Source organism: Trachymyrmex cornetzi, unplaced genomic scaffold (assembly GCF_001594075.2).
Source record: "Trachymyrmex cornetzi isolate Tcor2-1 unplaced genomic scaffold, Tcor1.1 scaffold979, whole genome shotgun sequence".
NCBI classification, from domain to species: domain Eukaryota; kingdom Metazoa; phylum Arthropoda; class Insecta; order Hymenoptera; family Formicidae; genus Trachymyrmex; species Trachymyrmex cornetzi.
Genome location: NW_017300332.1, coordinates 192,318 through 217,681, shown reverse-complemented (window position 1 = coordinate 217,681; position 25,364 = coordinate 192,318). Strand labels below are relative to the sequence as shown.

General features: G+C 33.2%; 1 protein-coding gene across 1 annotated transcript in view; it reads right to left on the bottom strand.

The window, feature by feature from the left end:
• Positions 1-430: 430 nt before the first annotated feature.
• Positions 431-25,364, bottom strand: part of LOC108769991 (KCNQ potassium channel) — a 45,997-nt gene continuing 21,063 nt past the window's right edge. The window contains exons 6-14 of the mRNA XM_018521263.1: positions 22,701-22,876; positions 22,319-22,459; positions 21,164-21,274; positions 20,542-20,748; positions 15,974-16,215; positions 11,662-11,754; positions 6,457-6,613; positions 4,365-4,487; positions 431-2,135 (exon numbers count right to left, since the gene is read on the bottom strand). Coding sequence (XP_018376765.1) covers positions 2,034-2,135; positions 4,365-4,487; positions 6,457-6,613; positions 11,662-11,754; positions 15,974-16,215; positions 20,542-20,748; positions 21,164-21,274; positions 22,319-22,459; positions 22,701-22,876 — 1,352 coding nt within the window. The 3' untranslated portion in view covers positions 431-2,033. The remainder of the gene's footprint in view (positions 2,136-4,364; positions 4,488-6,456; positions 6,614-11,661; positions 11,755-15,973; positions 16,216-20,541; positions 20,749-21,163; positions 21,275-22,318; positions 22,460-22,700; positions 22,877-25,364) is intronic.

The window sequence follows — 25,364 nt, the reverse complement described above, 5'->3', positions numbered from 1 at the left end:
TATATACTATATATATATATATATATATACACATAATAATATGTATATAAGAGATGATAGATATATAAAGTGCGATAGATCCGCCTGGTAAAGAACGATTTTCCATCCACGAAAGACTAGTCATTATAATCGATCGACCCAAAATTGCGAATCGCGAGGCGACACGAATCCGCCTATCTGAACTTATTAATGTTGTATTGCTCGTCTCATTTACATCTAATTTTGGCAGTCGGGAAATCATAAAAACTGTGACTATCTTTCAATGTATGATTCAATCGTCATTCATACTTTCTCGAATCGTTCGATTAATCTAATTTAATGAAAAGTTGTGAGATTGCTCGTCTAACGTCTGTTTCCAACATTATAAATTAACTTCAATCTCGATTCAACTTACTTTACATTTTTTTTTGTTTTAAAAATTAGAAAAAGATGGAAATTAAATTGAACCGAAATTAAAATCAATCTACATTAGAGGAATCGGCTATGAGAGTTCCGTGCCGCGTCGCAATCCGCGACTTTGAACCTAAATAAGAAAGTTTTGTAACGTTGCAAGTCGCGCGCGGGATTCAAGATCGTAATGCACGTCTCCGATCTTAAAATATTCCCTAAGTAACGTACGTACAAAATATAAATTGTATTTGTATACGAGAGTGACACGTCTCCACACGATATATACACTTCCTTTTCACTCATCCATTCTCGTGGCGTAAGCCTTAATAATTCGTTAAAATATTTTTCACAGAACTCACGCGTGTATCGAAGACTAATATTACAGATATATATTGCATATCGCGAATATATTCTCTAGTACGGAGCATCTAAATTCTATGTAGACGTATTGCTCTTTAGGAACAAGCGCTGTAGGCAAGTGCGATCGGGAAATGTCATAAAAAAAGAAAAGAAGATGGAAAATTTGTACATGCGTATTTGAAGCGGGCTTATCTCGAAATATCTATATTTGTGCTAGGCCAAAGTATTAAATCGAGATGTGAATTGAGAGAGCTCGCGCTCGCGGAATCGAAACTGGAAACACTCCGCGAGCCACGATTCTCTACTTTTGCGGGACTTCCATGTCGGGAATTGAAAACAAAATGGAACCACAATTCAAAATTGTAAACCCTGCAGAACCGTTGGAATCGCTTTGGGACCGATAAGTGGTTCCCCCGCTTGACGGTCAGTCGATCGGCAGAACGATCGACAGTCTACGAGTTTAATTAAAAGTTGTTCTAGGAAGTTCAATGTTGCTTATTTCTCCTTATTACTTCTAGTTGGCCCGAGTGATGTTCCCATTGGCGTTTATCCATTCTTTCGGCGAACTGAAAAGGTGGAACAGAATCGAGATTTTTTTGTTCTTTCTGACAAAATCAATTTTTATACCATCATTGAATAATATATTTCTTCGCATTCTTTCTTTGATAATCGTACGATTACCTCGTGATACTTTCGTTCCCGTTTAAAAAAATATCATCATGCGTACAGCAACCGCAATCTACGGTTTCTTGCCTTAGCTCCGCGCCTGATTCGTTCATCATTAATTCGATTATCCATCCTGTGCGTTTGACTTCGTCGTTTGTGTTTACGCTTGAGGACTCCTCTCAGCCTCGATTCTGATAACGTATTTCTCTGAAGAAGATATCGTTCTCTCGCTAATGACATGATAGCGATGGCAGTGATGACGACAATCATAATTCCATCGAGTTATAAGATCGAGAATAAGCAAAGAATGGACCTCTGTGGCCACGATGGAATTACAAAGATCGCCAGAGTTGCCAATACTAATAGCGATCTCTTCGATGTCACAGTCTTTCGATTGTAGTCTCTCGAGAATCAAATGGAATCGAATAGCGTTCACTATAATATTTGTACTTTCCAGACATGCTCGGGACAGCATTATCGAGCGCGTGCCATCTCCCTTGTTAAGAGCCCTTGCTGAACATATTTGGCGTCACTGTAGTTATTGTAACGCGAGGCAGGATCCGTGGAATCGCGGGTGATCGTAAAACTGATTGCACGAGTTCGCCGGGGGCTCTCTGTTACACATCATCCTCTATACTCCGCAGGGGTATCTGCTGTTTCTGCGCTACCGCATTTAACACATGCACCAACTGATCCAGCTTTTTGTCCATCACAGATAGCTGCAAGCAGAAAATTTCATACCGATACATTCAAAAGTTCACGTCGAAAGAAAATTTACACTTCGATTTATGCGAAATGTCTATCAAAAAATAATGAAAAAATCTTTGACCTCCAGGTATTTTTATTCAGACAAATTAAAACGTTTTAAAATACAAATTCAAAATAAATTTAATTATTATCTAATTATAAGAGAAAGAATTTTTTATGTCTTCTCTTCTATCATAGAGGTGTCATTAGGAAAGAAGGAAGGTTGCAATCCCTCCACCGAAATTTTTGTGTTTTTTCATTTTTATCACAAAAAGATATAATTTAATTTTTAACTCAGAGTAAATTTTTTGTTGTCATTATAATATTTTTCTTTCTAATACAAATATTTTTCTCCCTATTACTATGTAAATAATTTCTGGAACTTCTGTTAATTGTAATAGAATCTCCGATATGTGTATAAAGAAAATTATTGAAAGATTTTTAAATAAAAAAAGAGAATATGCGCTAAGATATTATAATGAGTACTCTATTTACAATTACATATTTCGTTTTGAATAACTATATTTTGCCTATAATTTCTCCAAGACAAAAAAGTAAAAAGTTTACAAAATCTACTTTCTCATACAAAATCAGAAGAAGAAGACATTCAAAATTTTAAAGTATTCAAAAACAATTCATTAGCGCAACAAATTCCTATTTATACATATAATAACAAAGTTGCTAAATCCTCATCTCCACCCCCACTCAAAAAAATTCTGAATATATCTATTTTCAACATATAATTGTGGGGGAAAATTAAGAATTACTTAATAAACATATAACATAATTTCTATTAACATACTTTCAATAAGATTATATTATATATTTTAAGTAATTAATTTCGTTAGTTTTTCTTGTACGAGAGTTAGCATAACGGATGTTATCCCATTTGTATTCTTCGCCATTTGTGCATTTTTTGTTTTTAAGTTAGGGAAATCTGTGAATTGACAGAATAATTAATAAGGTAAAATATGTATCGTATGCAAATTCTATAAGAGAATAAGGACCAATTAAAAATTTTTTTAATGACTTGATAAAAATTACGCAAATGTGAATATAATTCTATTGTGACCTCGTGAAAATCAATAAGCTGATTTGCAACTCTAAATTTGTAGTTTAAACACACATTACGCATTTAACAAAAAATAATTAATTTCGAAATTAAAGAAAGAGATTAATTACTTTCTGTACTATTTAACAAAATATAATTTTAATCTTCAAAATTGCATTTTAGTTTTAAAAGTTTAAAATTGAAATTGAAAAAGACCATTTTAGTATATTTCATTATGTTACAATTATGACGTATTGGAAAGATTTTATTTTATTTTAACAAAATTAAATACAATATATTATTAGAAAATTTTTAGATTCTCAAAAAAAGTTGTAAGGATAAAGATTAATAGATTAGTAAAAAAAAAGTGACAATTAAACTATTGAGAAATATAGATACGAACATTTTCCAATCATTTATTCAAACTTAAGAAGAATTTTCAAGTCGCTGAATACAAATTTAATGTAAACTCAACAATTTCAATAAATATGATAAAATTGATATAAAGAACAATTTTTTTAAACTCAAATTATTAAATACAAGTCCAAAATTAGAGATTAACGACATAATGGAATCAAATATTCAATAAATTGTCTATATATGGTCATAAAATGGCTTAATTCAAAATCTTCGTGTAATAAACACAATATTGATCGCGAAAATTTTATTAATTCTAATCTTCACAATGGACTTCTTTCGAAGATTGAAAGTTTTAATAATATACTTAATTTTGAAAAGAATAAATCTTTTCTGGCATATCGCTTGCTATAGTATGAAAAATTATGTTAAGAAAAGGTTTTATTTCTTTCTTACAATTTTGATTACAAACTTCTTAAAAATTGCGATGTTTCAACGATTAAATTTATATTAAACGTTAAAAGGACTGTAAATTGTAATTCTTTTTCCTTTGAAACTTTTTTTTAACTGTATTATTTGCATGTTTTTATACTCATAAAGCCGTGGAAAGTTCGTAATAAACTCGCAAATGTAATTTTTGGAAAATATGGATTTGAAAGTAGGTTATTCGATTATACATTCTCTCCGCAAATATGAAGATAGATTCACACACGCGTTAAGCTATGCGTTGAGGAAGTAGGACAGTTAAATATTCATAAAAGAAACGTTACGGTAATTAAAGCGAAAGACGCACCTGCTGCTCCACTCGATATAAACGCGCGCCAATCGTCATGGGTTTTACGTTGCCTGCCCGGTCGATTCCCGCCAGGTAGCTCCCCGGTTTACCCAGGGTCTGATCCAATCTCCTCTGCAACTCCTGCGGACAAATCGAACGTGCAATCAACCGCCCGTAATTTTACTCCCAGGCTACGCCGAAAAATGCGGTGATTGAGCGGCGCAGACGTGAAAAGAGAAATCGTTATTCGATATTAATATTTCATATTGTTAATTAATATTGCTTTACACCTTCGTCCTTTAGCCTCTTGTTTTCTGGTTGTTCACGGATAAAGAAACAGCTGAAAACTTCATTGATTCAGCAAATCTACAGTCGTAATATACAGACAGTCAATTTTCTATGTTAAAGTAGCAAAGTTGACAGCTGAATAACATTAGCGATTTGTTAAACTATCAAATTTTCTTAGTTATAGGTGTTGAATTCGAACAGTAAGTTATAGGTTTGCTGTATCACTCAATTAATTTTTTTCCGTGTTTCTGTAATTTAGTGCAATTTTGTGATTAAGAGCGAATTCGTGAATTACTGCAATTCTTGCAACATGAAACAGACAAAGCGATATAGACATAGCAAAATGAGACGTAAAAGGCATTTCAAGATCGAAATTAACGCGGTGCTGTAATTAAATAATGCGCAAACGAGCATCGGTTGCGCTTGCAATTAAATCAGCAGTTCAAAATTTCGTCAGCAGGACTCGCTGCGAAACACCGGAGGATATTATCGATCTCCTCGATATACATATAATAGAACTTTATATTCGCTCGTAGCAAAGTACTGAAGTTTCTTCGGCAAACAAAAGACAGTATGCTCACAAAAGTTGAATCTACCGTGATTGACGTTTTGTTTTTGCAGGCTTTTTAAAGTCATCATTTTTTTTCTGCAGCAATTGTTGAACGATATTTGAAAACGTTTTTGCAAATAAACATCACTTAATGTAATTTAATATTAATTAATAAATATGTCACATTAAATAAACAGATAAAATTATCAATATATGATATACCGAATTGTTTAAAATCACAAATTTTTGTTTGAAGTTTTATGTTAAATCGTTGCGCATATACGAAAGATGACAAAAAGATATCAGCGAAAATTCATTGGAAACGAGCACCATGAAAGCACAACGAAATACCAGCAAAAATGGTTTATCATAATTTAAGTTTATTTTATTTTAATTTTAGAAAGATATTATAAGTAGTTTTGCAATTACATCTCTTAATATATTGTACATATAGTAGATTATAGCATATATATATTTTTCATATATATGTTCCGAAAATATCTTAACCTTCAAACCATACACCTCCCTTGAGCACCTACTAGTAGTACACAGGTGCGAATTAAGATTTGACATTTTTAATTGCAAGTCTCTCTTGAGGATTAAAACAGAAATTTCTTTAAAACCACTCTTTTCTGAGGTATAATTTTCTTACAAATCCAATAGTATCACTCGAATTTAATGAAAAAGCATATTTAACGTAGCGGGGATAAGCCGCGGCAACTGTTCGTGCGCAACTGTCAGCAAATTGAAATTTTTTGTGATTCGAATTCGCACTAGTGTACGGTTTGAAGGATAAAATTCATGTGTTAAGGTATTAATATGTACGTGCGATCGATCTTTAGGTACCCGATGAATGTAGATGTAAGCCGCGACAACCATTTGTCGATTAATTGATGGCTCTATTTTGCGTCGTGTACCGATGGTTACATTGTCCCGTGAACCGACACGGACTTTGTACGACATGCCCTTCGATATTACGTGTCGAACTAATCGTTGGCGATCGCGTATGGTTAATTAAACACGGAACCAGAATTTGCTATCGACGATCGCTCAGTAATCTGTCAAATAAGAGCAATTACTGTTTATCACGTGATAAACAGGTTTATCTTGTCGTGTGTCATTTACTCATTAGATTACACGACGAATAATTATGGCGATTGGTCTTGCGAACAAAACGGTGTTTCTTTAAAATAACCTATTATGTCTGTATTAAATGATCATCTTTGAGTTATGGTATTATAGATGTATTTTCAGAATGAAGGATCGACTCACCTTAATTCGCACCATCATGTTTAGATGACCTTGGCTGTATTGTTCGATAACGTCACGAACGTCGTACGGTTTCCGAGCTTGTTGAAACTTTCTGCGAGCCACGAAGTACTTGATCTTCCTGATTGCCCGAATAGCATTCCGGTGTGCCTCTGTCAACCTAAAAAATGACAAAATGCGAAATTTAGACTAGCAAATTGCAATAGGGAAAAGATACATTTATATATGATCATCTCTTCCTTTTTATTTGCAATACGTGTGTAAATGCAAAATATCATTAAAAATATCCTAAGGATAAAAATATGATCTGGGATGTAAATGTTAATTTTGAATCTAATCGCCATTGAAATATCACATTACAACATTCAATCACTTTGTTGTAGCGGTTTCAAATTCGCTTGATTCAGTTTAGAAGAGAAATCGATTTCTCCTCGAGTTGCGATCTTCGGTAACTTAATTTTCCTAGTCGATCACGACGCGGCAAGACGCAACTTGATACAGCTCATTTCCCTTTCGTCGTTAGAAATAACTGGTAAAGTGCAACGCTGAACTCCGTTAACGTAAATTGCATAAAGTATAAAGCTGCGCTGCACGTTCAAAGGTAGATACTTCTAAAAGCGCTAACATTTTAACAGTCTCTTTCTGCCTATTAGGATAATCGTGTACATTGAAAATGAGTAAGTTTACTTTTGAGCTAAAGCAATGACGTAATATCAATAAAACTATCCTTTTCATAATTCGTATACTATCCGTGGCCCGCAAAATAATGTGATATACCGAGTTGGAAAATTGATTCGTGTCAAACATAATATTACATGTCAATATTCATTTCGGATTACCATATATTAACCAAAATAATGGTTTTCTCTTTTTTCGACTTTGCGCTACTCTCATCTGTTAGCTCTCGACCCTACGGCGCCAAAGAACGGAGGAATATGCTCTCGGGAAGAGCGCCTATTCTTCAGGTGTTTACGTCTCCAAGAACGCTTAGCTCCTTGGCTGAGATGCTTTTGTCGTGAGTGTAAATGTGAGACAGAGTGCTTTATGCATGGTAAAACGTCGGAGAAACGTTTACCAAGTGTTACAATGGAGAATTCGACTAATCGTAAGAAGAGCTAGTAAGAAATAAACGGGTAGTAAATGCATTTATTTTACTTCGAGATATAAATAAGTCTGGGATATAAATTACTTCATTTTTTAATTATCTTATCATATATGTACACTCTCAGAAAGGATTTTTAATATCAAGAAAAAAATATCCTTGACGTACTTAGCTCAACTGTATACAGTATAAAATTATAACTGTATTAAAATTAAATCAATAATTTTTATTCTACTCCCTCGCATAAAATAAGATCGACATCTTGTCTTGAGACGAGTATAATATATATAAATTTAGGTTTATATATTCTTACGTTTAGAATAAGTCTATCTAGTATTATGTACGTGATGCTATAGCATCATGACAGCGAAGTTGTGGTGTAGCGCGCTAAGTGAGAAACACGCGGAACGAGAGATCCTGAGTTTGAGTCCTGACCCAGTTTTTCGTTGTCGAAAAATGTAGCCTAAATGTTTCTGTTAAGAAAATTCATGGAATAGCATTAAGAATACTTCAAATTTTTCTAAATTTTAGAATTTTTTATTTAAGAAGAAAATATTCTTTTCTGAAGAATAAAAAATATGATTAGCTCTATATCGATGTTATTTTATTCTAGATCGAGGAGTAATAGCATTGAATATAGGTATCTTTTCTATAAGTGTATACGTATGTATATAACACTGTTTACACACAAACACATTGTTATATTCAGTGCAAATATTGCTTCATAATTAAAAGAGACTTTGCATGTATGTTTATTTGCAAGATTAACAAAATGCAAAAGCTCTCGTGGTCCTATTTGTACTTAATCCTCTTGAGATAAAAAATTGGATAATAAAATTTTATTATTTTTTTTTATTAACGGAAGAGAATTGCGGGAAAATAAAAATATATCATTAAAATTCAATATAAGATAATTCAAATTTTACTATACAACAAGAGTAGTATAACTCGTATAATAATCATAGTAACAAGAAGAATGACGATAGAGTAAATAACAGGATGAAAAACAGAAGAGTGAGAACACATGGAAGAAAGTCTGATTTCACGACACACGTAAGATAATATTTTTAAATAAAATTGAAACGGATGTAGTCGGTAATGAAAGATATCCAAACGAGATGCTTTCTGGCAAACATACACTGAGAGAAATGTTTTGTACCAATAACCAAAGTTTTGTTACTGTCACAAAAACTATTTGTTGATATATGATCAATCAAACCATTGGTTACCACGACAATATTAATTTGTTGAATTTATTAAACTGATCATTTAATGGTACAAAACTGTTTTGTATGATGTTTATAGATCTTTTGTAATTAGAAATAGAACATTTTGTTATCGGAATAAAATGAATAATATATAAGTATCTCTCACTTTCTAGAGAGTGATTATTGTTTGGTGTTTTTGAATTTCCTTAGTTTAGCAAATATATATATAGATTTAGAGCAATTGAGATTACTAATCGCTCTGAAAAAATAGTTATCATGATTGATCATAGTGTGGTGTAAAGATGTGTCATTCATGAACGTTCCGTTCACTTTGAACGGATCCTTTTACTGACCGAAAGATTCGAAACGCCACGGAAAACATAAACGAAACTAGAAATGTACTGTTCAAAGCTATTTCGTTCACTTTGAACGGATCCTTTTACTGGTCTGTTGCTGGATTCACACTGCATCCGATGTGCGTCGTCCGACGCTCTGCAACCAATCAGAAAACAGGATTCCGATGGATTTTGCTTCATATCGTCGGAATGTTGATTGGATGATCTAAAAAAATACACCAATAGCAGCGAGCGCTCACGGATCCGCTCCGCAACAATTAAATCTGCCGAACGTAACTATTCTTTCTGGAGAAGAGGGGATGCGCAATGTGATCTATGTACTATGTACTATGTACCTCTCGAGCCACAGATTAGTAAAAAAATAATAGGATCCATTCAAAGTGAACGAAATATCTTTGAACAGTACATCTCTAGTTTCGTTAATTTTTTTCATGGCGTTTCGAATTTTTTGGTCAGTGAAAGAATCCGGTCAAAGTAAATGGAACGTTCATGACTTGTAGGATTGCGCCATCTTACTAAAAGAGAGCGGAACAAATGAACGGAACCTTCTGAACGAAACATTAGAGTGACTGTTCCTAATGTTTTGAAACAGTATAATGTTCCGCTATGCCCATCTCTAGTGTAGCGAGAACCGAGAAGTCCACGAGATTAGTCTCTAATCGTCTCGGCTTTATAAAGGTAGACGTTGAATTTCTCTTACGAGAAGACACGCCATCTCTGATAGCTCCGCGAAACACTTCTTGCTCTATCATAGTGAATTATTTTGTTAAAATTACTAAAAGAATACTTATTTTGTAATGACAACCAAATTACATTGGTATTTACAAAACGTGAGTAACCAAATAAATTTGTACTGTTAAATAAAAAAATTTTGTTCATCTTACAAAAAAATATTGTATTTTGTAATTTTAACAAAGTAATCCAATAATAATCGGCCATTTGTGAATAATTCTCTTTTTTTGTTACCAATACTATATCTTTTCTCTCAGTGTAAGAAAGCCTCGGGCCGAAGTGAATGAGAGCGAAAGAAGTTAAGTGAAGATGGAACAGAAAAATCTGGCAAGTGTCTTTATACGAGAGTTTCAAGCATACACGTGCACGTTTGTTCGACGCCGTGAAATCTGGGTCATTCATACCGGCGGCGTGAAGTAATGGTGAGGTGGAAAAAGCACTCACGAGTCCGTGCGAGTGTACGAAAAGGGCCTTTTGTATGAAATACCGTGCGTTTCATTTGCGCCCGCAGAACCGACCTCTTCAAAATGTCAATGGCGCGAAAAGCCACCAAGAAAGGCCTCCCTCATACTTTATCACCTATCTTTCACGAATTTGAGTGCGATGTATGATAAAAATGTGTATATTTTTGGCGCTACGATTATATATGTATATATAAATCTCTATATATACGTCTAATTATTTCATAGATGTCCTTAATTCTTAACGAATGGAACTCAAACAGATTTTATCGCATTGAAAAATGCTCCACAATATTAAAAGACAAATAGATTGCATCAGTCCAAATTGAATTAGAGTTAAACTGTACATACATATTATAGCTAAATATGTATTATATTAATTATATACTTATTTATTAATTTAAAAAATCTAGAATAAAATATTCTGTAGAATAAAGAGAGAGATATTTCCTTAACAAAAATTTCATAGAAAATCTATGTAAAGAGCGTTAGTTAAAATTATCTAAAAATTATACTCTATAGATAATAATATAGATAATAAATACAGATGCAGCCGCTGTTGAAATAAATTGTAATTTAATTATTTATTCATACAATTACTCGTGTTTAAGAGTGCATTAAAGTTAAATCGTATATACATTTACGCGTATATAGGTAATATTCAACACTCTATTTTTATTTCTCTCTTGGATGGATCATTCAGCTGGAAGTGATTGGTAATAGACGATGGAAATTGAATGCAAATACAGAAGTGTGATGAAAATGAGAATCAGATTACACGATTACCAAGTTGCAAGACATTACTCCAACACTATCACATCAAACCTTCGCGCATTCGGTTCTCCCTTTAAAGGAGCAGAACTCGAACTTTAGTAGGTACGAGCACCAAGCAGATGTATGAAGTGAAACTACAAGATTTTCGCAAAATTAAATTTCGTTGGAGAATAGAAAGCATATTCTATTCTAGTGCTAGCACATTTTTTCGTAACGATCTATGCGATATTTATCTGTATATTATGATACGAGGTATGCACGAGGTACAGGAAAATTCCTCGGTACTATCGATTCCGCATGCAAAGTAGAAGTAATTTGCATGGAGATATACGTTCCTCGGCTTCCTATACTCTGATTTCGGTCGGCACGATCTAACTCGATGTATGTATACATCGAGAATTAGATCGTGCCCGCGAAACGGGCGTTTAATAACTTTACGATCGACCACGGAGATGGTAGTGGATTCGAGAGTTACTTTAGAAGTTGCAGAATAAATCATAAGTCTTATATGGTTAATACACATATATTTCAATGCACGCAGAAAGGATGAGTAAAAAATATCAATAGATACTTACGTGGTTACTCTCTGGGGTTCTTCGATGTCGATATCAATTTCATCGCTGGTCGCCTCCGTTACCGAACTCGTCTGCGAAGTGAAGAGACTTCCTCTGCCAACCGGAAACACGCTAGTTAAACTACGGGCTCACAGATCTCGTTCTTTCTATGTGGCAAGATTGCTCTGGAGAAGATACTCTTTAGACACAGGCTGACGCAAGTTAGACCAGCTTTCGCAAATCGCTGTATGATTTTACGAGAATCATTTTACACAGTAATGACTATCGTATATTTTATATCACGAACTTTGCTGAACTTTTACCTAATTTTTTTAGTTGTAATATTATAGAAATATTTAGGCACGGTGCTTGCACGCGTATTCTCCACAAAATTATTATTAAATGCATCTAGTAAATATTTAGTATTTTCGATGTTTAATGCATCTTGGTATCGGAACTTCCTTCTTCTACACAGCGCATGACTTCTGAAAACCTTTCTCCAAAGCAATTTGCTAAATATGCGTCTCTTGACAGTTGAGAGAAATACCGTTGGGAGAAACTATGTAGGCACTAATAAGAAACAGTTAAATATAGGAAGTTTACATTTTGTTTCGAAGCGGTGCATTAGAACAATAGACGTACCGCAGATATAAATTCTGAACTCACGTTGAACAAATACAGATTGCAGAAAACATTTTGTTTTGTACAATACAGCATTGCATTTTATGAAGATCTTATATACGCGCAGGGATTTCTATAAGCTATATGTTTAATTTACATAGGGTAACTCCGGTATATACGCCGCACCTATTAAAAACTTAATTTATTAAGTATTATTTACTATGTTTATAGTAAACGAACTGTATAAACTGTATAACTGTAAAAACTTTGTACTGTCTACTACTGTGAAAAAAATATTAGAAATATTTATTTTTCATATTAAAAAATTAACTTTTTGAAACCTTTGTATTTTTGCCGTATATCCCATAGGGGTGGGATATGTGGGTACTCATAGGGGAAAGGAGGGGTATGTACGGCTCATGAAAAATTTACAAATAATGCATATAAATAAGACTTAATGTGTTTATAAAGTTTTATTAAGGAATACGAATGGTAAATATGTATATGAAGTAATAAATAATAATTACAATCTTCCTACACATATATTACGGGTATTATGACATGAGGTACATATTTCATATAATGCGTTTATTGCATTTAGTGCACTGAATTCAATCTGCGAATTTTGTAAGCTTTGGGCATAAATCCCGCTCGCTAAAAATGCTGTATATCCCAAACAGATGGGATATATAAGACAACAAACTAAACAAAGAATACGAAAGCAAAGCACTTATATTTTGCTACACAACATGCTTTACTATTCCACTACACGTACACTGTAAAAAATAAAATGTTAATTTTAACTTAAAGGCGTGTAGTGGACTTTCTGAGACATGCAAAAATATTAAAATTAACATTTTTGTGTTAATTTTAACATTTTTGTATGTCTCAATAATTGACATTTTATTTTTTACAGTGTATGTATCATGAAATAATCACTAAGTCTTTTACACGCCCTACAGTAATCATTTTATGTAAATTATAATTTATGATGACATTACTTATTACAGTGACAAATCGATTCAACTCACAATAATTTCATTAGAGGAAAGCCCCCTATTATGAGATAGGCGCCTAATATGAGATAGCGGCGTTTCTGCTTAACTATTAAACGCTATCTGTTGGTTCCACCATGAATTTATTGCTCTTGGATGGAAAACTATTTAGTAGAAAATTCATTATTAGATCATACCTGTAGTCATTGTAAAACAAGATTTTAGAATTTGAATGTCTTCAAGTTTCATTGAGATGAACATTTAACTTGTTTATTATTTAATAAATAAATATTTGGCAATAAATTCTTCATGTAGTGATAAAGTAAGGTCGTACTAATAGAAAAATACGGGATATGTTGAATTGTTTAATTACAGAAGTTAGATTTGATGATTGTAAAACCATAAGACGTGGAAATCGTAATATGAGATACCCAGGGTATTCCTAATGTGAAATAACCCATGCTCCTATGTTATAGTGAAAATCGTTGCTAAAGTATAAATTGTGCAATAATAAAAAAGACAACCGGAATGAAAGCCGAGTGGCTATATCTGTGATGCTTGATTCCAACTACCTGAAAACGAGTTCTGGATACAATCTATCGCATGCTCATTTTTCGCGCACGCTGGCTATGTTTGTTTGTATTTTAGAAACATTAAATAAAGTTTTTTTAATTGCAATACTGATATACTCTTTGCGCTTTACTATCGATTTCTCGGGGCACCTCATATTAGGAGCACAATTTTTTGAATTTGCGATTTGCTCACTTTTTACATTTCTTTAATTTAAAAAAAGAATGAAATTTGAATTAAATTTTATGTATAACGTTATCTTAAAGCTTATTAAATTCCCTTCAAAATGACCTATTATTTTTTTAAATTCTGCCTATAGACTTCTAGCATTTACCCAAAATGAACTCGGTATATTTCATAATAGAGGCCTTTCCTTTAATATTAACAGTAAGAAACTAAAATCATAACACAATATTAATATAACATAAAGACATGTAACAGAGTAGTTGCGGGAAAATTACTCTCACTCCTTCTATTTTTTCTGACTTTTGCGGCATAAATCCCAGCGCGGCGTATTTGCCGGAATTACCCTAATACGTTAGGACAAATGATACAGCAATCAATAGTTTCAATAGTATCTCCGATATATTGCCGATTTATATGCTTCAGTAATTCACGATTCTTCATAGGCAAATTACGTATGACTACTATCTGATATCTCCCAACTTCGAACACATCAATTAATTGATGCGTTCGAAAACTGATGAAAGATATCTAATGACGTTTGTATGTAATATATCGATGATACGTCTCGTCAAATTACCGTTATTGTCAGTATTATTTGGAAATTTGTGATTCTTTGTCGATAAATATAATCTGATATTTTCAATTAATTCTCGAACATATTAATAATTAATATATAAACATCATATAATAGGTGCTTTTTAGCAACAAAGCACAATCATACACTGCATGATAAAGTAATACACAATATCGACTTGTAGTTAAAATATTGCTTAGCTTTTTTATTTTACTTAAATAAGAAAAAAGGTTTCGCATAATTCATCTATATCCGAATATGTCGAATGTAATCTTGAAATTGTTCATTACTCTTAGAAAAATAAATGATAATAAAATATAAAAATTTGATATTTGTAAAGTGATATAAAAAAACAACAGTCGAATACAACACTTTAGCTGTATATGGTTGTGTCGACTTGTGTCATAATTAGAAAACACGGAATGGTACACTGTTACACAGTGTTGCCTGTGTACGTTGCTGAAAAACATCAATATTGATATACAAACATAAAGTGATATTTGCAGATAATTTGTGGATATTGCAATTTTTAGTTTGTGAACGATTTATGTTATATAACTGTACTCCAAATGTTTATTCCGTGAGTATGATGTGGATTAGAATTTTCGACATACCGAAAGTAGCATATATTATAAAACGTAACATATAATATAAACTAAGGATTTATTTTGTTCGAAATTTAACTACATTAAATTCCAAATACCTTTTGCCAAAGCATCCAAATAAATTTTGATTTTAGTGAAAGACCAATTAATTTCTAAATTATCGAAAAAAGTAAGCGATTTATAAAGAAAATTAATATAATGTTTGATTAAAATGATGCATCACTTGAGAAATTTTGAATTTAAAGCGATAATTGTAAGAAGACCCTTAGTACATCAACGAGTATATTCTCGTTTTTGAGGATCAGCGCGCAATTACTCGCATTCAAGAAGTCCCAGAACATCTCGGTACACTTTTCACTCGATGTCACACGATGGCGTCAGCGAGATTCGGAAATAAGTTCGCCAATTTCATGGTATCAGCTTCGTCTTCTCACCGTCGTATTTACTGAGCTGAAAGGCAAGTCTTCCAAGCGACTCTTCCGCTCGAAGAAACGGACTTAGATAAGTTAAAGGTGACGATGTGAAATTCGCGCGGTTATGACAAATTTTATACTTGAAATTAATACACTGTATGCAATACAATGCAATGTAACGTAAACAAGACTGATCAGGATTGAAATAATCTTCTTCTTTATTATGGATAATATCCCAACGCATCTCTCTCTCTCTCTCTCTCTCTCCCTCTCTCTCTCTCTCTCTCTCTCTCTCTCCCTCTCTCTCTCTCTCTCTCTCTCTCTCTCTCTCTCTCTCTTCAACATAAAAATTTATTAGATGTCTCTCACCGATTGTCACGTCTGGCACGATTCGGCGTGCCCACCTTGGGCTCCTCCATGTAAAAAACCACATCACCCTCGTTTTCAAGACGTTGATTGTCATTCTGGCCAGTCCCGGCACCAGCTGATATGCCACCCGATATCGTGACAGGCGGCAGAGCCGGCTGTTGCTGCTGCTGGACGTCCATTCGATTCCGCGACTTCCGTCTCTTCAGCACATTCGCCTTCTTTGCCACCTGGATCATCAGAGACTGAACCCCCGGTGCCCTCCCATTACAACACACATCGAACACAACATGCACTATCCCTACTGGCCAGACATTCGGCCCCTTTCTCTCTCTCTCTCTCTCTCTTTCTTTTTTTTTATTTATCTTTTTCAAATTGACGAGTCCATCATTGTCGTCATCATCAACGTCATCGTTATTTTGCGGAAAATATATTCAACAGCAACGATTCTTTCCATGGAAAGCTCAGAAAGCAATCTATAGAAAATTACGTCGATCGCCTATGTCGTTTATGACATTCTTTCAGTTTCAAAAGTCTCAATACGATCTGATATAGCAAAATTCCCAGCGCACGGATATGCCGAGCATGTTACATAAAATAAATTTTTCTTCTCAGGACTTTATTTTAATTACAGAACATTCCTAAAATACTTGGATAAATCATACTAATAGTACCGACGAAAATATTTTCTATGCGGATATGCGTCTTTTATTCAGAAAACCTAATCTTTTTGAAATATATTTGCGTAAACGTTCTAAGAGTAGTTTCTTGACATTAAACACATTTTTAAGCATTCGAAATCTCTCCGTAATACTGTATATTTTTCGTACAGAGAATTGTCAAGCCGCACGACCGACGTAAATTCCCATTTTTATGTCGTGAATTCGCGAGCAAGATTTCAAGTCCTCTGAAGATTACGATGCGGAGACAAGAAGTAATGTGTAGGCATACACACACACATATCAGCTAGAAACATTGTACGTAATTCAGGCTCATGCATGTTACAAAATATCTCTAAGTAACGTGAAGTTGCTTTCCACGAGACACTGATCACTATCTATAGAGAAAAAGAATATATAGAATATAAGAATACACATACATAAGCTGGGAATACGCAAACACGATTAAATTATTTCTTCATAAGCAAAAACTTTAAGAAGCTTACGCAAAAGCCTCGTTCGTTCGAAAAGTAACTTGTACGAACGCGCAGGTAGATTGCCTCGTTAGTTAAAAAAAACAAAAAATTCAGTATCTCATCTTAGTTGGGATTTGTAGTTTCGACATTAAAAAGAAAAAGCAATAATATTTCAAGTAAATGGACAGTTCGTACAACGTTAAATCTAATAAGCGTAATGGTTTCACAAAAGTTGTTTTTATTTCCTTTTTCACTTGAAAATTCGGAAATCTTTGATGACGATGAATATTCAGATCCAAACTCTCGACGCAAATTTCGATTCTTGCGATAGCAATGTGAAATATGTACTTTTTAATATGCTATATTTTACATTCAGTAAGTAAGTACAGTGATCTCGACTTACATAAAAAATAAGACATTTCATGTTTTGTAATAGAAACGTGATAAAAAGTTTAGGAAAAAATAAACATGCAAAAATCTCAGGATATGACGTGAACTTCTTATTGTATTGAATTTTAAGTAATAACGATTTAATGAATTGCTGCGACAATTTCCTCTCAACTATTGTTAATAAAAAAGTAAAAGTAAAAAATCTCGATTTTAATTCTAAATTATTCGGGATAATGTAGCGAATAAAAATAAAATAAAAATACTTTTCGATAGGAAAATAATTTATTAAAATAGGGAAAATGATAATTATTTTCGGATATTATTTGGAGAAGCTCGTATAGTCGTATATAATAGTTCCGTAAATTAATATTACGTTCTGAGGGTTAAATACTAAATGCGACCACATTTGCGCTGACTTAATTACAACTTTATTACAACTAAGCGTGCAGCAAGAAAGTACGGTTCCCGTGATAGCAATATGAAATATATATTTTTTCATATACTATATTCTACTTCAGCAGGTGAGTACAGTGATCCCGACTTACATAATATAAAAAAATAAGACATTTCACGTCGTGTAACAGAAACGTGTAAAGAAATGTGATAAAAAGTTCAGAAAAAAATAAACATGCAAAAGAGAGTAAGAATGAAAATAAATATAAACCATTTACATACCATCTTCTTTACACAAATCAACTGAAATATATTTAAGGTATATTTTATCATTGTTAAATCATCACTGAGCGTTCTTTCTATTTCAAATATCGTAAAATCGATGCTCGCGCGCGTACGTATAGTATCTGCGCAGTTTTGAGAAAAACGGAGTTTGAAAATTTTGGCAGCAGATGTAAAATGGAGATACCGTTCCTATGAAATTAACCGTTTATTCATATTAATTGAGCATACACTTGAAATGTGCCGATAAACTGTTTTATTCCATTCGATTTTTTTTGCAAACCTTCTTGTTAAAGATTTGAATATATCATTAAGTTAATGCTGTAGTAGCTGTAAACATATGTCTCAAAAATATGTATATATACATTTCCCATTAAATAAGCAATTTTTATGGCAAGTTTTTTTAACTTTATACACAGATACAAAAATGGAACTAGCCATAATAATTACGAGTAAAATGGAAATCGAACAGCCTTGTACGGAAAAATCAAATGCAATTCTAAAAATACCGCATCCGTTGTTTGATTCATGTTTAAAAGCAATTTATTTGAGGATGACAACTACTGCAGTTTTCAAGCGATTATGTTCAAAATACAAATTTAATAAAAAAAAAGAAATGTTACGAAGATAGATGATAAAATTCGCTGATGATAAAATTCGTTGAGTGATTTTTTATGAAATTTTTACCTACGTTACACGGCGAGTCAGTCGATGTATTGTTGAAGCAATGACATTTGCAATTTATATAGTAACTAAAAAAATAAAGATATAAAGTTATAGAGTCCGATGTATGACTATGCGAATATCAAAAGTTTGCTGACTGGCATTTTATGAAATTAACTGACAATTTTATATGAAAAAAACTACGTTCGAAAACGAATGTAAAATAAACGTTAAAGTATTCTAATGAATATCTGCATACATTTTATGTGCTCAGGATTCCAACTAATAAACGACGTTATTATTAAAACTGTAAGGTATATACATATTCAAAACCAGTCCATGAACCAGTCCTTTAACAAACATTTTGTTAAAGATAGATTGTCCATGATATGTACTACATAATAAAATTAAACAAACAAATTAAACTAATGAATAACAAAAGCGCAACTTTCATTATTTCGTAAGGAGGGATAATGTACAGAAGCCTCTAGCGCATCTTTAATTACATAAACACACGTATGTGACTAGCAACAGAAGGAGAAAACAAAATCATTCGGATTTCAGCGGTAAATAACGGCACATTGAAAACATCGAGCAAAAAATTCGCATTCTCCGCTTGCATCCATCCACTGCCAAATTATCATCGGACAAGTAATAATGTAAAAGTACACGGCTGTCACACATAATTGTCGCTATTATACAATACTAGGATTTATTAGAGCGGTAAATAATTAGTGAAAAATAATATTAGACACTGAAACTCCTTCGCGAATCCCATCCTTATGCGTTAAATTCAGAAATTTTTCGGGTCTGTGAATGTGAAAAATTTTTTTTTATTTAATTTAATCTTAATTTTTAATTTAGTAAATATGATAATCTTTCATTTTCTTGACAATCTGGTATTTCTGTGTATATTTAAAATTTGGTAATTTATAAATAATGATTAGTATAATTTACTTAAATCAATTAAAACTAATTAAAAACATGTATAAATACCAATTATAACGGTAATAAAAAATATTTCATTACTTTTAACAAAGAATTAAAAAATCTTTATCTCACTGGGACTTGCCTAATTATTGAATTTGTATTCGATTATATAGCATAAGGCCCAATATAATAATAACTCACTTTTAACGAAACATTCAATAATTTATTAATTTATAAGTTATTAATTTTAAAGAACAATCTTTTTCATCTCATGTGCTATTATACTTTCAAGTTGTTTCACGTTTATTTGCGCGATAAATCGACACAAGGCAAATTTGATTTCTCACAATCCGCTTAGACTATAACGACCAAGTCCCCTGCGACTCAACGGTATTAGTTGACAATCCACTCGCGCGTGGAAACGCAATCGCGGTAAAAGTCGAGAGATCGTGGCAGCAATTAACGTGGATACGATATCACGGGTAATTTCAGATCCATTAGCGTCCTCGGCTGCGCGCGCGCATCGACCGAATCGCGAACAAGATTAGACGGGAGAAGAAACTGGGGAAAGAACATTTTTCGCGCCTGTTTCAATAAGGTGATTACGAGATTCGCGACGGATTAGCGTCTGTCTTGACATGACATAGTAATCGCTCGCGGTACGGTCAATTAGAACGTTCAAGAACATTGTGTAAGCAGCTAAGAACATCAACAGTCAACAGCTAAATACGGCTACTGCGCTTCGATTTTCGCTAAACTAGCAAACGGGAAACATTACCTTGCCCAAGGGCGTTGACGGCTGACCGGCCGGCGACGGGTCCTTGATGTAGATATTCCACGTAGCGACGCTGTTGATGGCCTTATCGGCGGCGTAACACCTCCATAGGCACTGTATCAACATCGCAGCAGCTGGTATTTGCCGATTGAAGTGTTTTTGTCGTTGCTTTTGTTGTACCTTCAGTGCGAAGCCGGAACCTAGAATACCCTGAAAAAGAAATGCGAAAACACCAACTCACAGAGACACGATAACAGTCTGATCGCGCTCAATTGTTTAGATTTCTTGTACAGAGATAGACAAATACAAAATTGAGGTTTGAGTTCTTCAGTCAATATTTCCTTTCCAAAAATATTGTAAAACTTGTAGCTTACGAGTTACAAGCGATGCAAGATAGAATTCTTGAGAATTTTAATTCAAAAAGAAACAAATACAGCATAAGATTCATATAAATTTTAAATTAATTTGGATCAAGTTCAAATTTATAGTTTGATTGCAAAGACATTAATTACGAGAAATTGATTCGATATATTAGTTAAAGAATCTATAAACAAGAAGTAACTGTAAGTACAAGACATTCTGTATAAAAGAAAAAAAGAACAATTTTTTATAGTAATGTACTTACTGCTGGAAGTGCGAAAAAGGATATAGCAAACACGCTGAAACATGAGGCTACTATTTTTCCCATCCATGTTTGCGGGACTGTATCACCGTAACCTATCGTTGTTACTGTGATCTGTAATATATCGAAAAACATCAAATACTCCTAATGTACATGGAATTGCACTGTACACACAACGTCGCATTCATAATAATATTGACAATGAATTTAATGTGGAGAGTTTTACCGCATGACATACCATTGACATAATTTGTAAACCATTTAACCCGTGAAATATAATTAATTATACCTATTAATTAGCATATATTACGCCCCAATAAGCAATTTGTGCTGCCTGTATAAATAGTGCAATTTCAATTTGCATTGCGACGCAATGCGAGCATTGATATCGACATCGACATCAATTCATATCGCTTTGTTCGTTGGAATGTATCATTATCATCATGATGGAAATATACCTCCACTATGGTTATTATCATTAAACTGATGGCAGAGAACGACATATAACTGTCGTAATTATAAGGTTAAGCAGAGAAAAACTTATATGTAAGTATAAAAAAGCTATTATGTTACGGTATTACGTATACGATTTCTCTGCTTTACCTTACATCTATAACTATGACAGTTATGTCTCGTTCTCTATCATCAGTAAATTGTAAATCGTTAAAGTCGTTTAAAAACAATAATCCGTCATCACATTATCGTTCTTGAATTATTTCCACAATTTTTACATGACTAATGAATCACACATTCATTTTTACATCGTTTTCTTTCATAGAATTGATTTATTGCATTTCGTTCTTACATTTAAATTGCACTTTTAATGATTTAGCATGAATTTATCCAAAATCTATTTATATCGATTTTTTAATTATCGAGTAAAAACACATAGATTTGCAATTAGATAATGAAGTGCAACAAGATAAGAATAATTTGCGTAGAAAAAGAAAGATATATAATTTAAAAATACAACATTATATAACTAAAAAAAAACAGAAATAAAACGTATAATTAATTTGTACAAGTTATTTAGAAACCTCTCTACATTTCTTTTACATTTTATATTAAAATTACAGATAAATAAAACATATAATATAAAGAGATATTACAGAAAATAAAAGAATCGTTAAAATAATCAGTAACAAGAGACGAACTCACCACTCCCCACCAAAGCGCATCGGCGTAACTCGCGAAGTCTGTTTTGCCGTCCGGTCCAACTGCATCTTTTTCGGCAAGATATACGAAATAGCTGCTGAAAATGAGGCCTAGGAACCCAATGTACAGTGTTGTAATCAACTCCTGTTAAATAAGAAAAATAAAAATGTCTTGCAATTATTAATACCAAAATTTCATGTATGTATATATTTTTTTGTAAAATGTATAAATGTAGAAATTGTTTTATGTTCCCATTCCCATAAAGATGTTCACACAGGTATACTCTTCCTTGCTTACAAATAGTTAAATTAAAGTTATTGCTAAGATTAACTTCTTGTAAATTTTGGCAATTTTCGAGATATTTTTGCGATAATTGGTGATATACCTGACGATGTATGAAAACCACCGAACCCAGAAGCCGCCACGTGCCACCTTGACGATCGACGTGAAGCATTCGCAGAATCTGCAAAAACCGAATACCTCTGATGGCAGAAGTGGCGAATACCTGACCATTGCTTCCTACCGACAAGACTACCATGGACGCTACTACGACAATTAAATCTGAAAAGAAAAAACGAGAAAAGTACCTTATGATGAATACAAAAAAAAACGTAATTACAATAAATTCGAACGTATCTAATATACATGGTGGCCCATGTAAAGTGTTACAAGCTAATAACTCTAAAAATATTTGTCCTATCAAAAAGTTGTTCATGAGAAAGTTTCATATATTCGAAGGGCTTTTCTAACTACGTAAACAAAAATCCACCCCTGTCCCCCCTTGAAGAGGAACGGGGCCCCCGCCACGGGGGATAACTTCAAAGTTTCAAATGGGACTCCCTGTAAAATGTTACATATTTGAATTCTACGGAGAAAACAAATAAACTTTGTCTGAAACATTTCTTTGGAAAATGCACCTATCCAAAGTTATAAACATTTAAACTTTAATGTAGAGTGCATTGAAATTAATGATAAATTAAATAAAAGACTCATAGTTTTTCTGTTTTTTTTTTATATTTTATTAAATGTTTGAACTGTTGACCATTAACATCTAAAGACTTATTAATTCTTTTTGCAAAACTTTGCCTAACTCTAAACAACATTTCTGGATTCACCTTAGTGCAAGCTGTACGTATTCTTCGTTTTAAGTCTTCTTTCGTAAATGGTTGAGATGTGACTTCCTCTTTGATATACCCCCATAAAAAATAATCCAAAGATGTAATATCAGGTGAACGAGGGGGCCATTGAATAAGACCTCCCCGACCTATCCACCTGTCACGAAATATCTCATTTAAAAGAGTACGCGTTGCTCTGGAAAAATGAGGAGGTGCACCATCTTGTTGAAATCACATGTCTCTTCTCACATTAAATGGTAATTCTTCTATAAGTAAGGGAAGATGATTCCTTAATAGATTACAATAGGATTCAATATTACTATAAAAAAAGTATGGTCCAATTACGAAATCGCCAATTATTCCACACCATACATTTAATGACCAACGATATTGGAAATGAACTTCGCATATCCAATGAGACTTATCATATAATCAATAGTGCATATTATATCTACTAAGGTGTCCAGTATTGGTAAATGTTGCTTCATCAGAAAAAAAAATATTTTGCAAAAATGAATCATTTATCATGGCATCACGCATCCATTCGCAAAATATTAGGCAACGTTCACAATCAGTTTCCAAAAGTTCCTGAGTCAAAATCAAACGATACGAATGAAATTTTTGTTTTTTAAAAATTCGCTGTATTGAAGACCGTCCCACTCCAGACGTGTTTGCTAATTCGCGTTAACTGACATGTGGATTTATTTCAATTGCTGCGAGAATGTTGATGTTGTTATCATATAGCGTTTTCGGCCCGATCGGATTTGCACCAACCTGGGTTGGATTAATCTTTCCTATTGGTTGATATCACACGCTCTACCAATAGGAGAGCGCAAAACTCCATTAATCCAACCCAGGTTGGTGCAAACCCGGTCGGGCCGAAAACGCTAATAATTAACTACTGGATTTGCTTTTTGTCTTTTAATTGCACTTATCTGACCATGTACACGCAAATGATTTTCTAAACGAAGAAATGCCATATGCGATTTTTTAATATTATAACGTTCTAAAAATAATTGCGCTGCACGTCGATAATTTCTCTCACATTTTTCCAGAATTAACAACATATTAACTTCCACGTCAAAATGAGCCATGATTTTCGAACTTGATAGCATGAAAACCAGCTCAAAACTGACTAAATACATAGTAGATCTGTATTTACGTTTCCCGATAGATATGTGTACCTATTTATGTTTCTCTTGGTTAACATCAAGATCATTTTCGTTTTCATTGCATCGTGAACACAACTTTGTGTCAATGGAGTTCAATCTTGAATAAAATGGCTAAAAGTTTAAATGTTCATAACTTTTGATAGGAGCATTTTCCAAAGAAATGTTTCAGACAAAATTTATTTGTTTTTCCCCGTAGAATTCAAATATGTAACATTTTACAGGGGGTCCCATTTGAAACTTTGAAGTTACTCCCCGCCCCTTTTCAAGGGGGAGGGGGAGGTGGATTTTTGTTTATGTAGTTAGAAAGGCCCCTCGAATATATGAAACTTTCTCATGAACAACTTTTTGATAGGACAAATATTTTTAGAGTTATTAGATTGTAACACTTTACTTGGGCCACGCTGTATGTATATCATTATAACCCAGATAGCACAAAAATAGATATTGTATATACATTGGATATACATGAAAAGATGATGGATATTCAGTGGACTTCGACTTGTATTAAATTAGTATCCATTGTATATCCACTATATCACTGAATTGTCTCCATCATTGAGTCATTTCATGTCCATAGAATATACATCCGCACATCCTATGTATGTCCCATGGATATGTTCCCATGGATGTATCTAGCATATTACGAATATCCATACGATGTACATAGGATATACGTATGTATATCCTATGGACATAAAATGGATCTATACTGGAATCAATTCGAAGATACAATGGGGATACAATGGATATTAATTTAAGTTT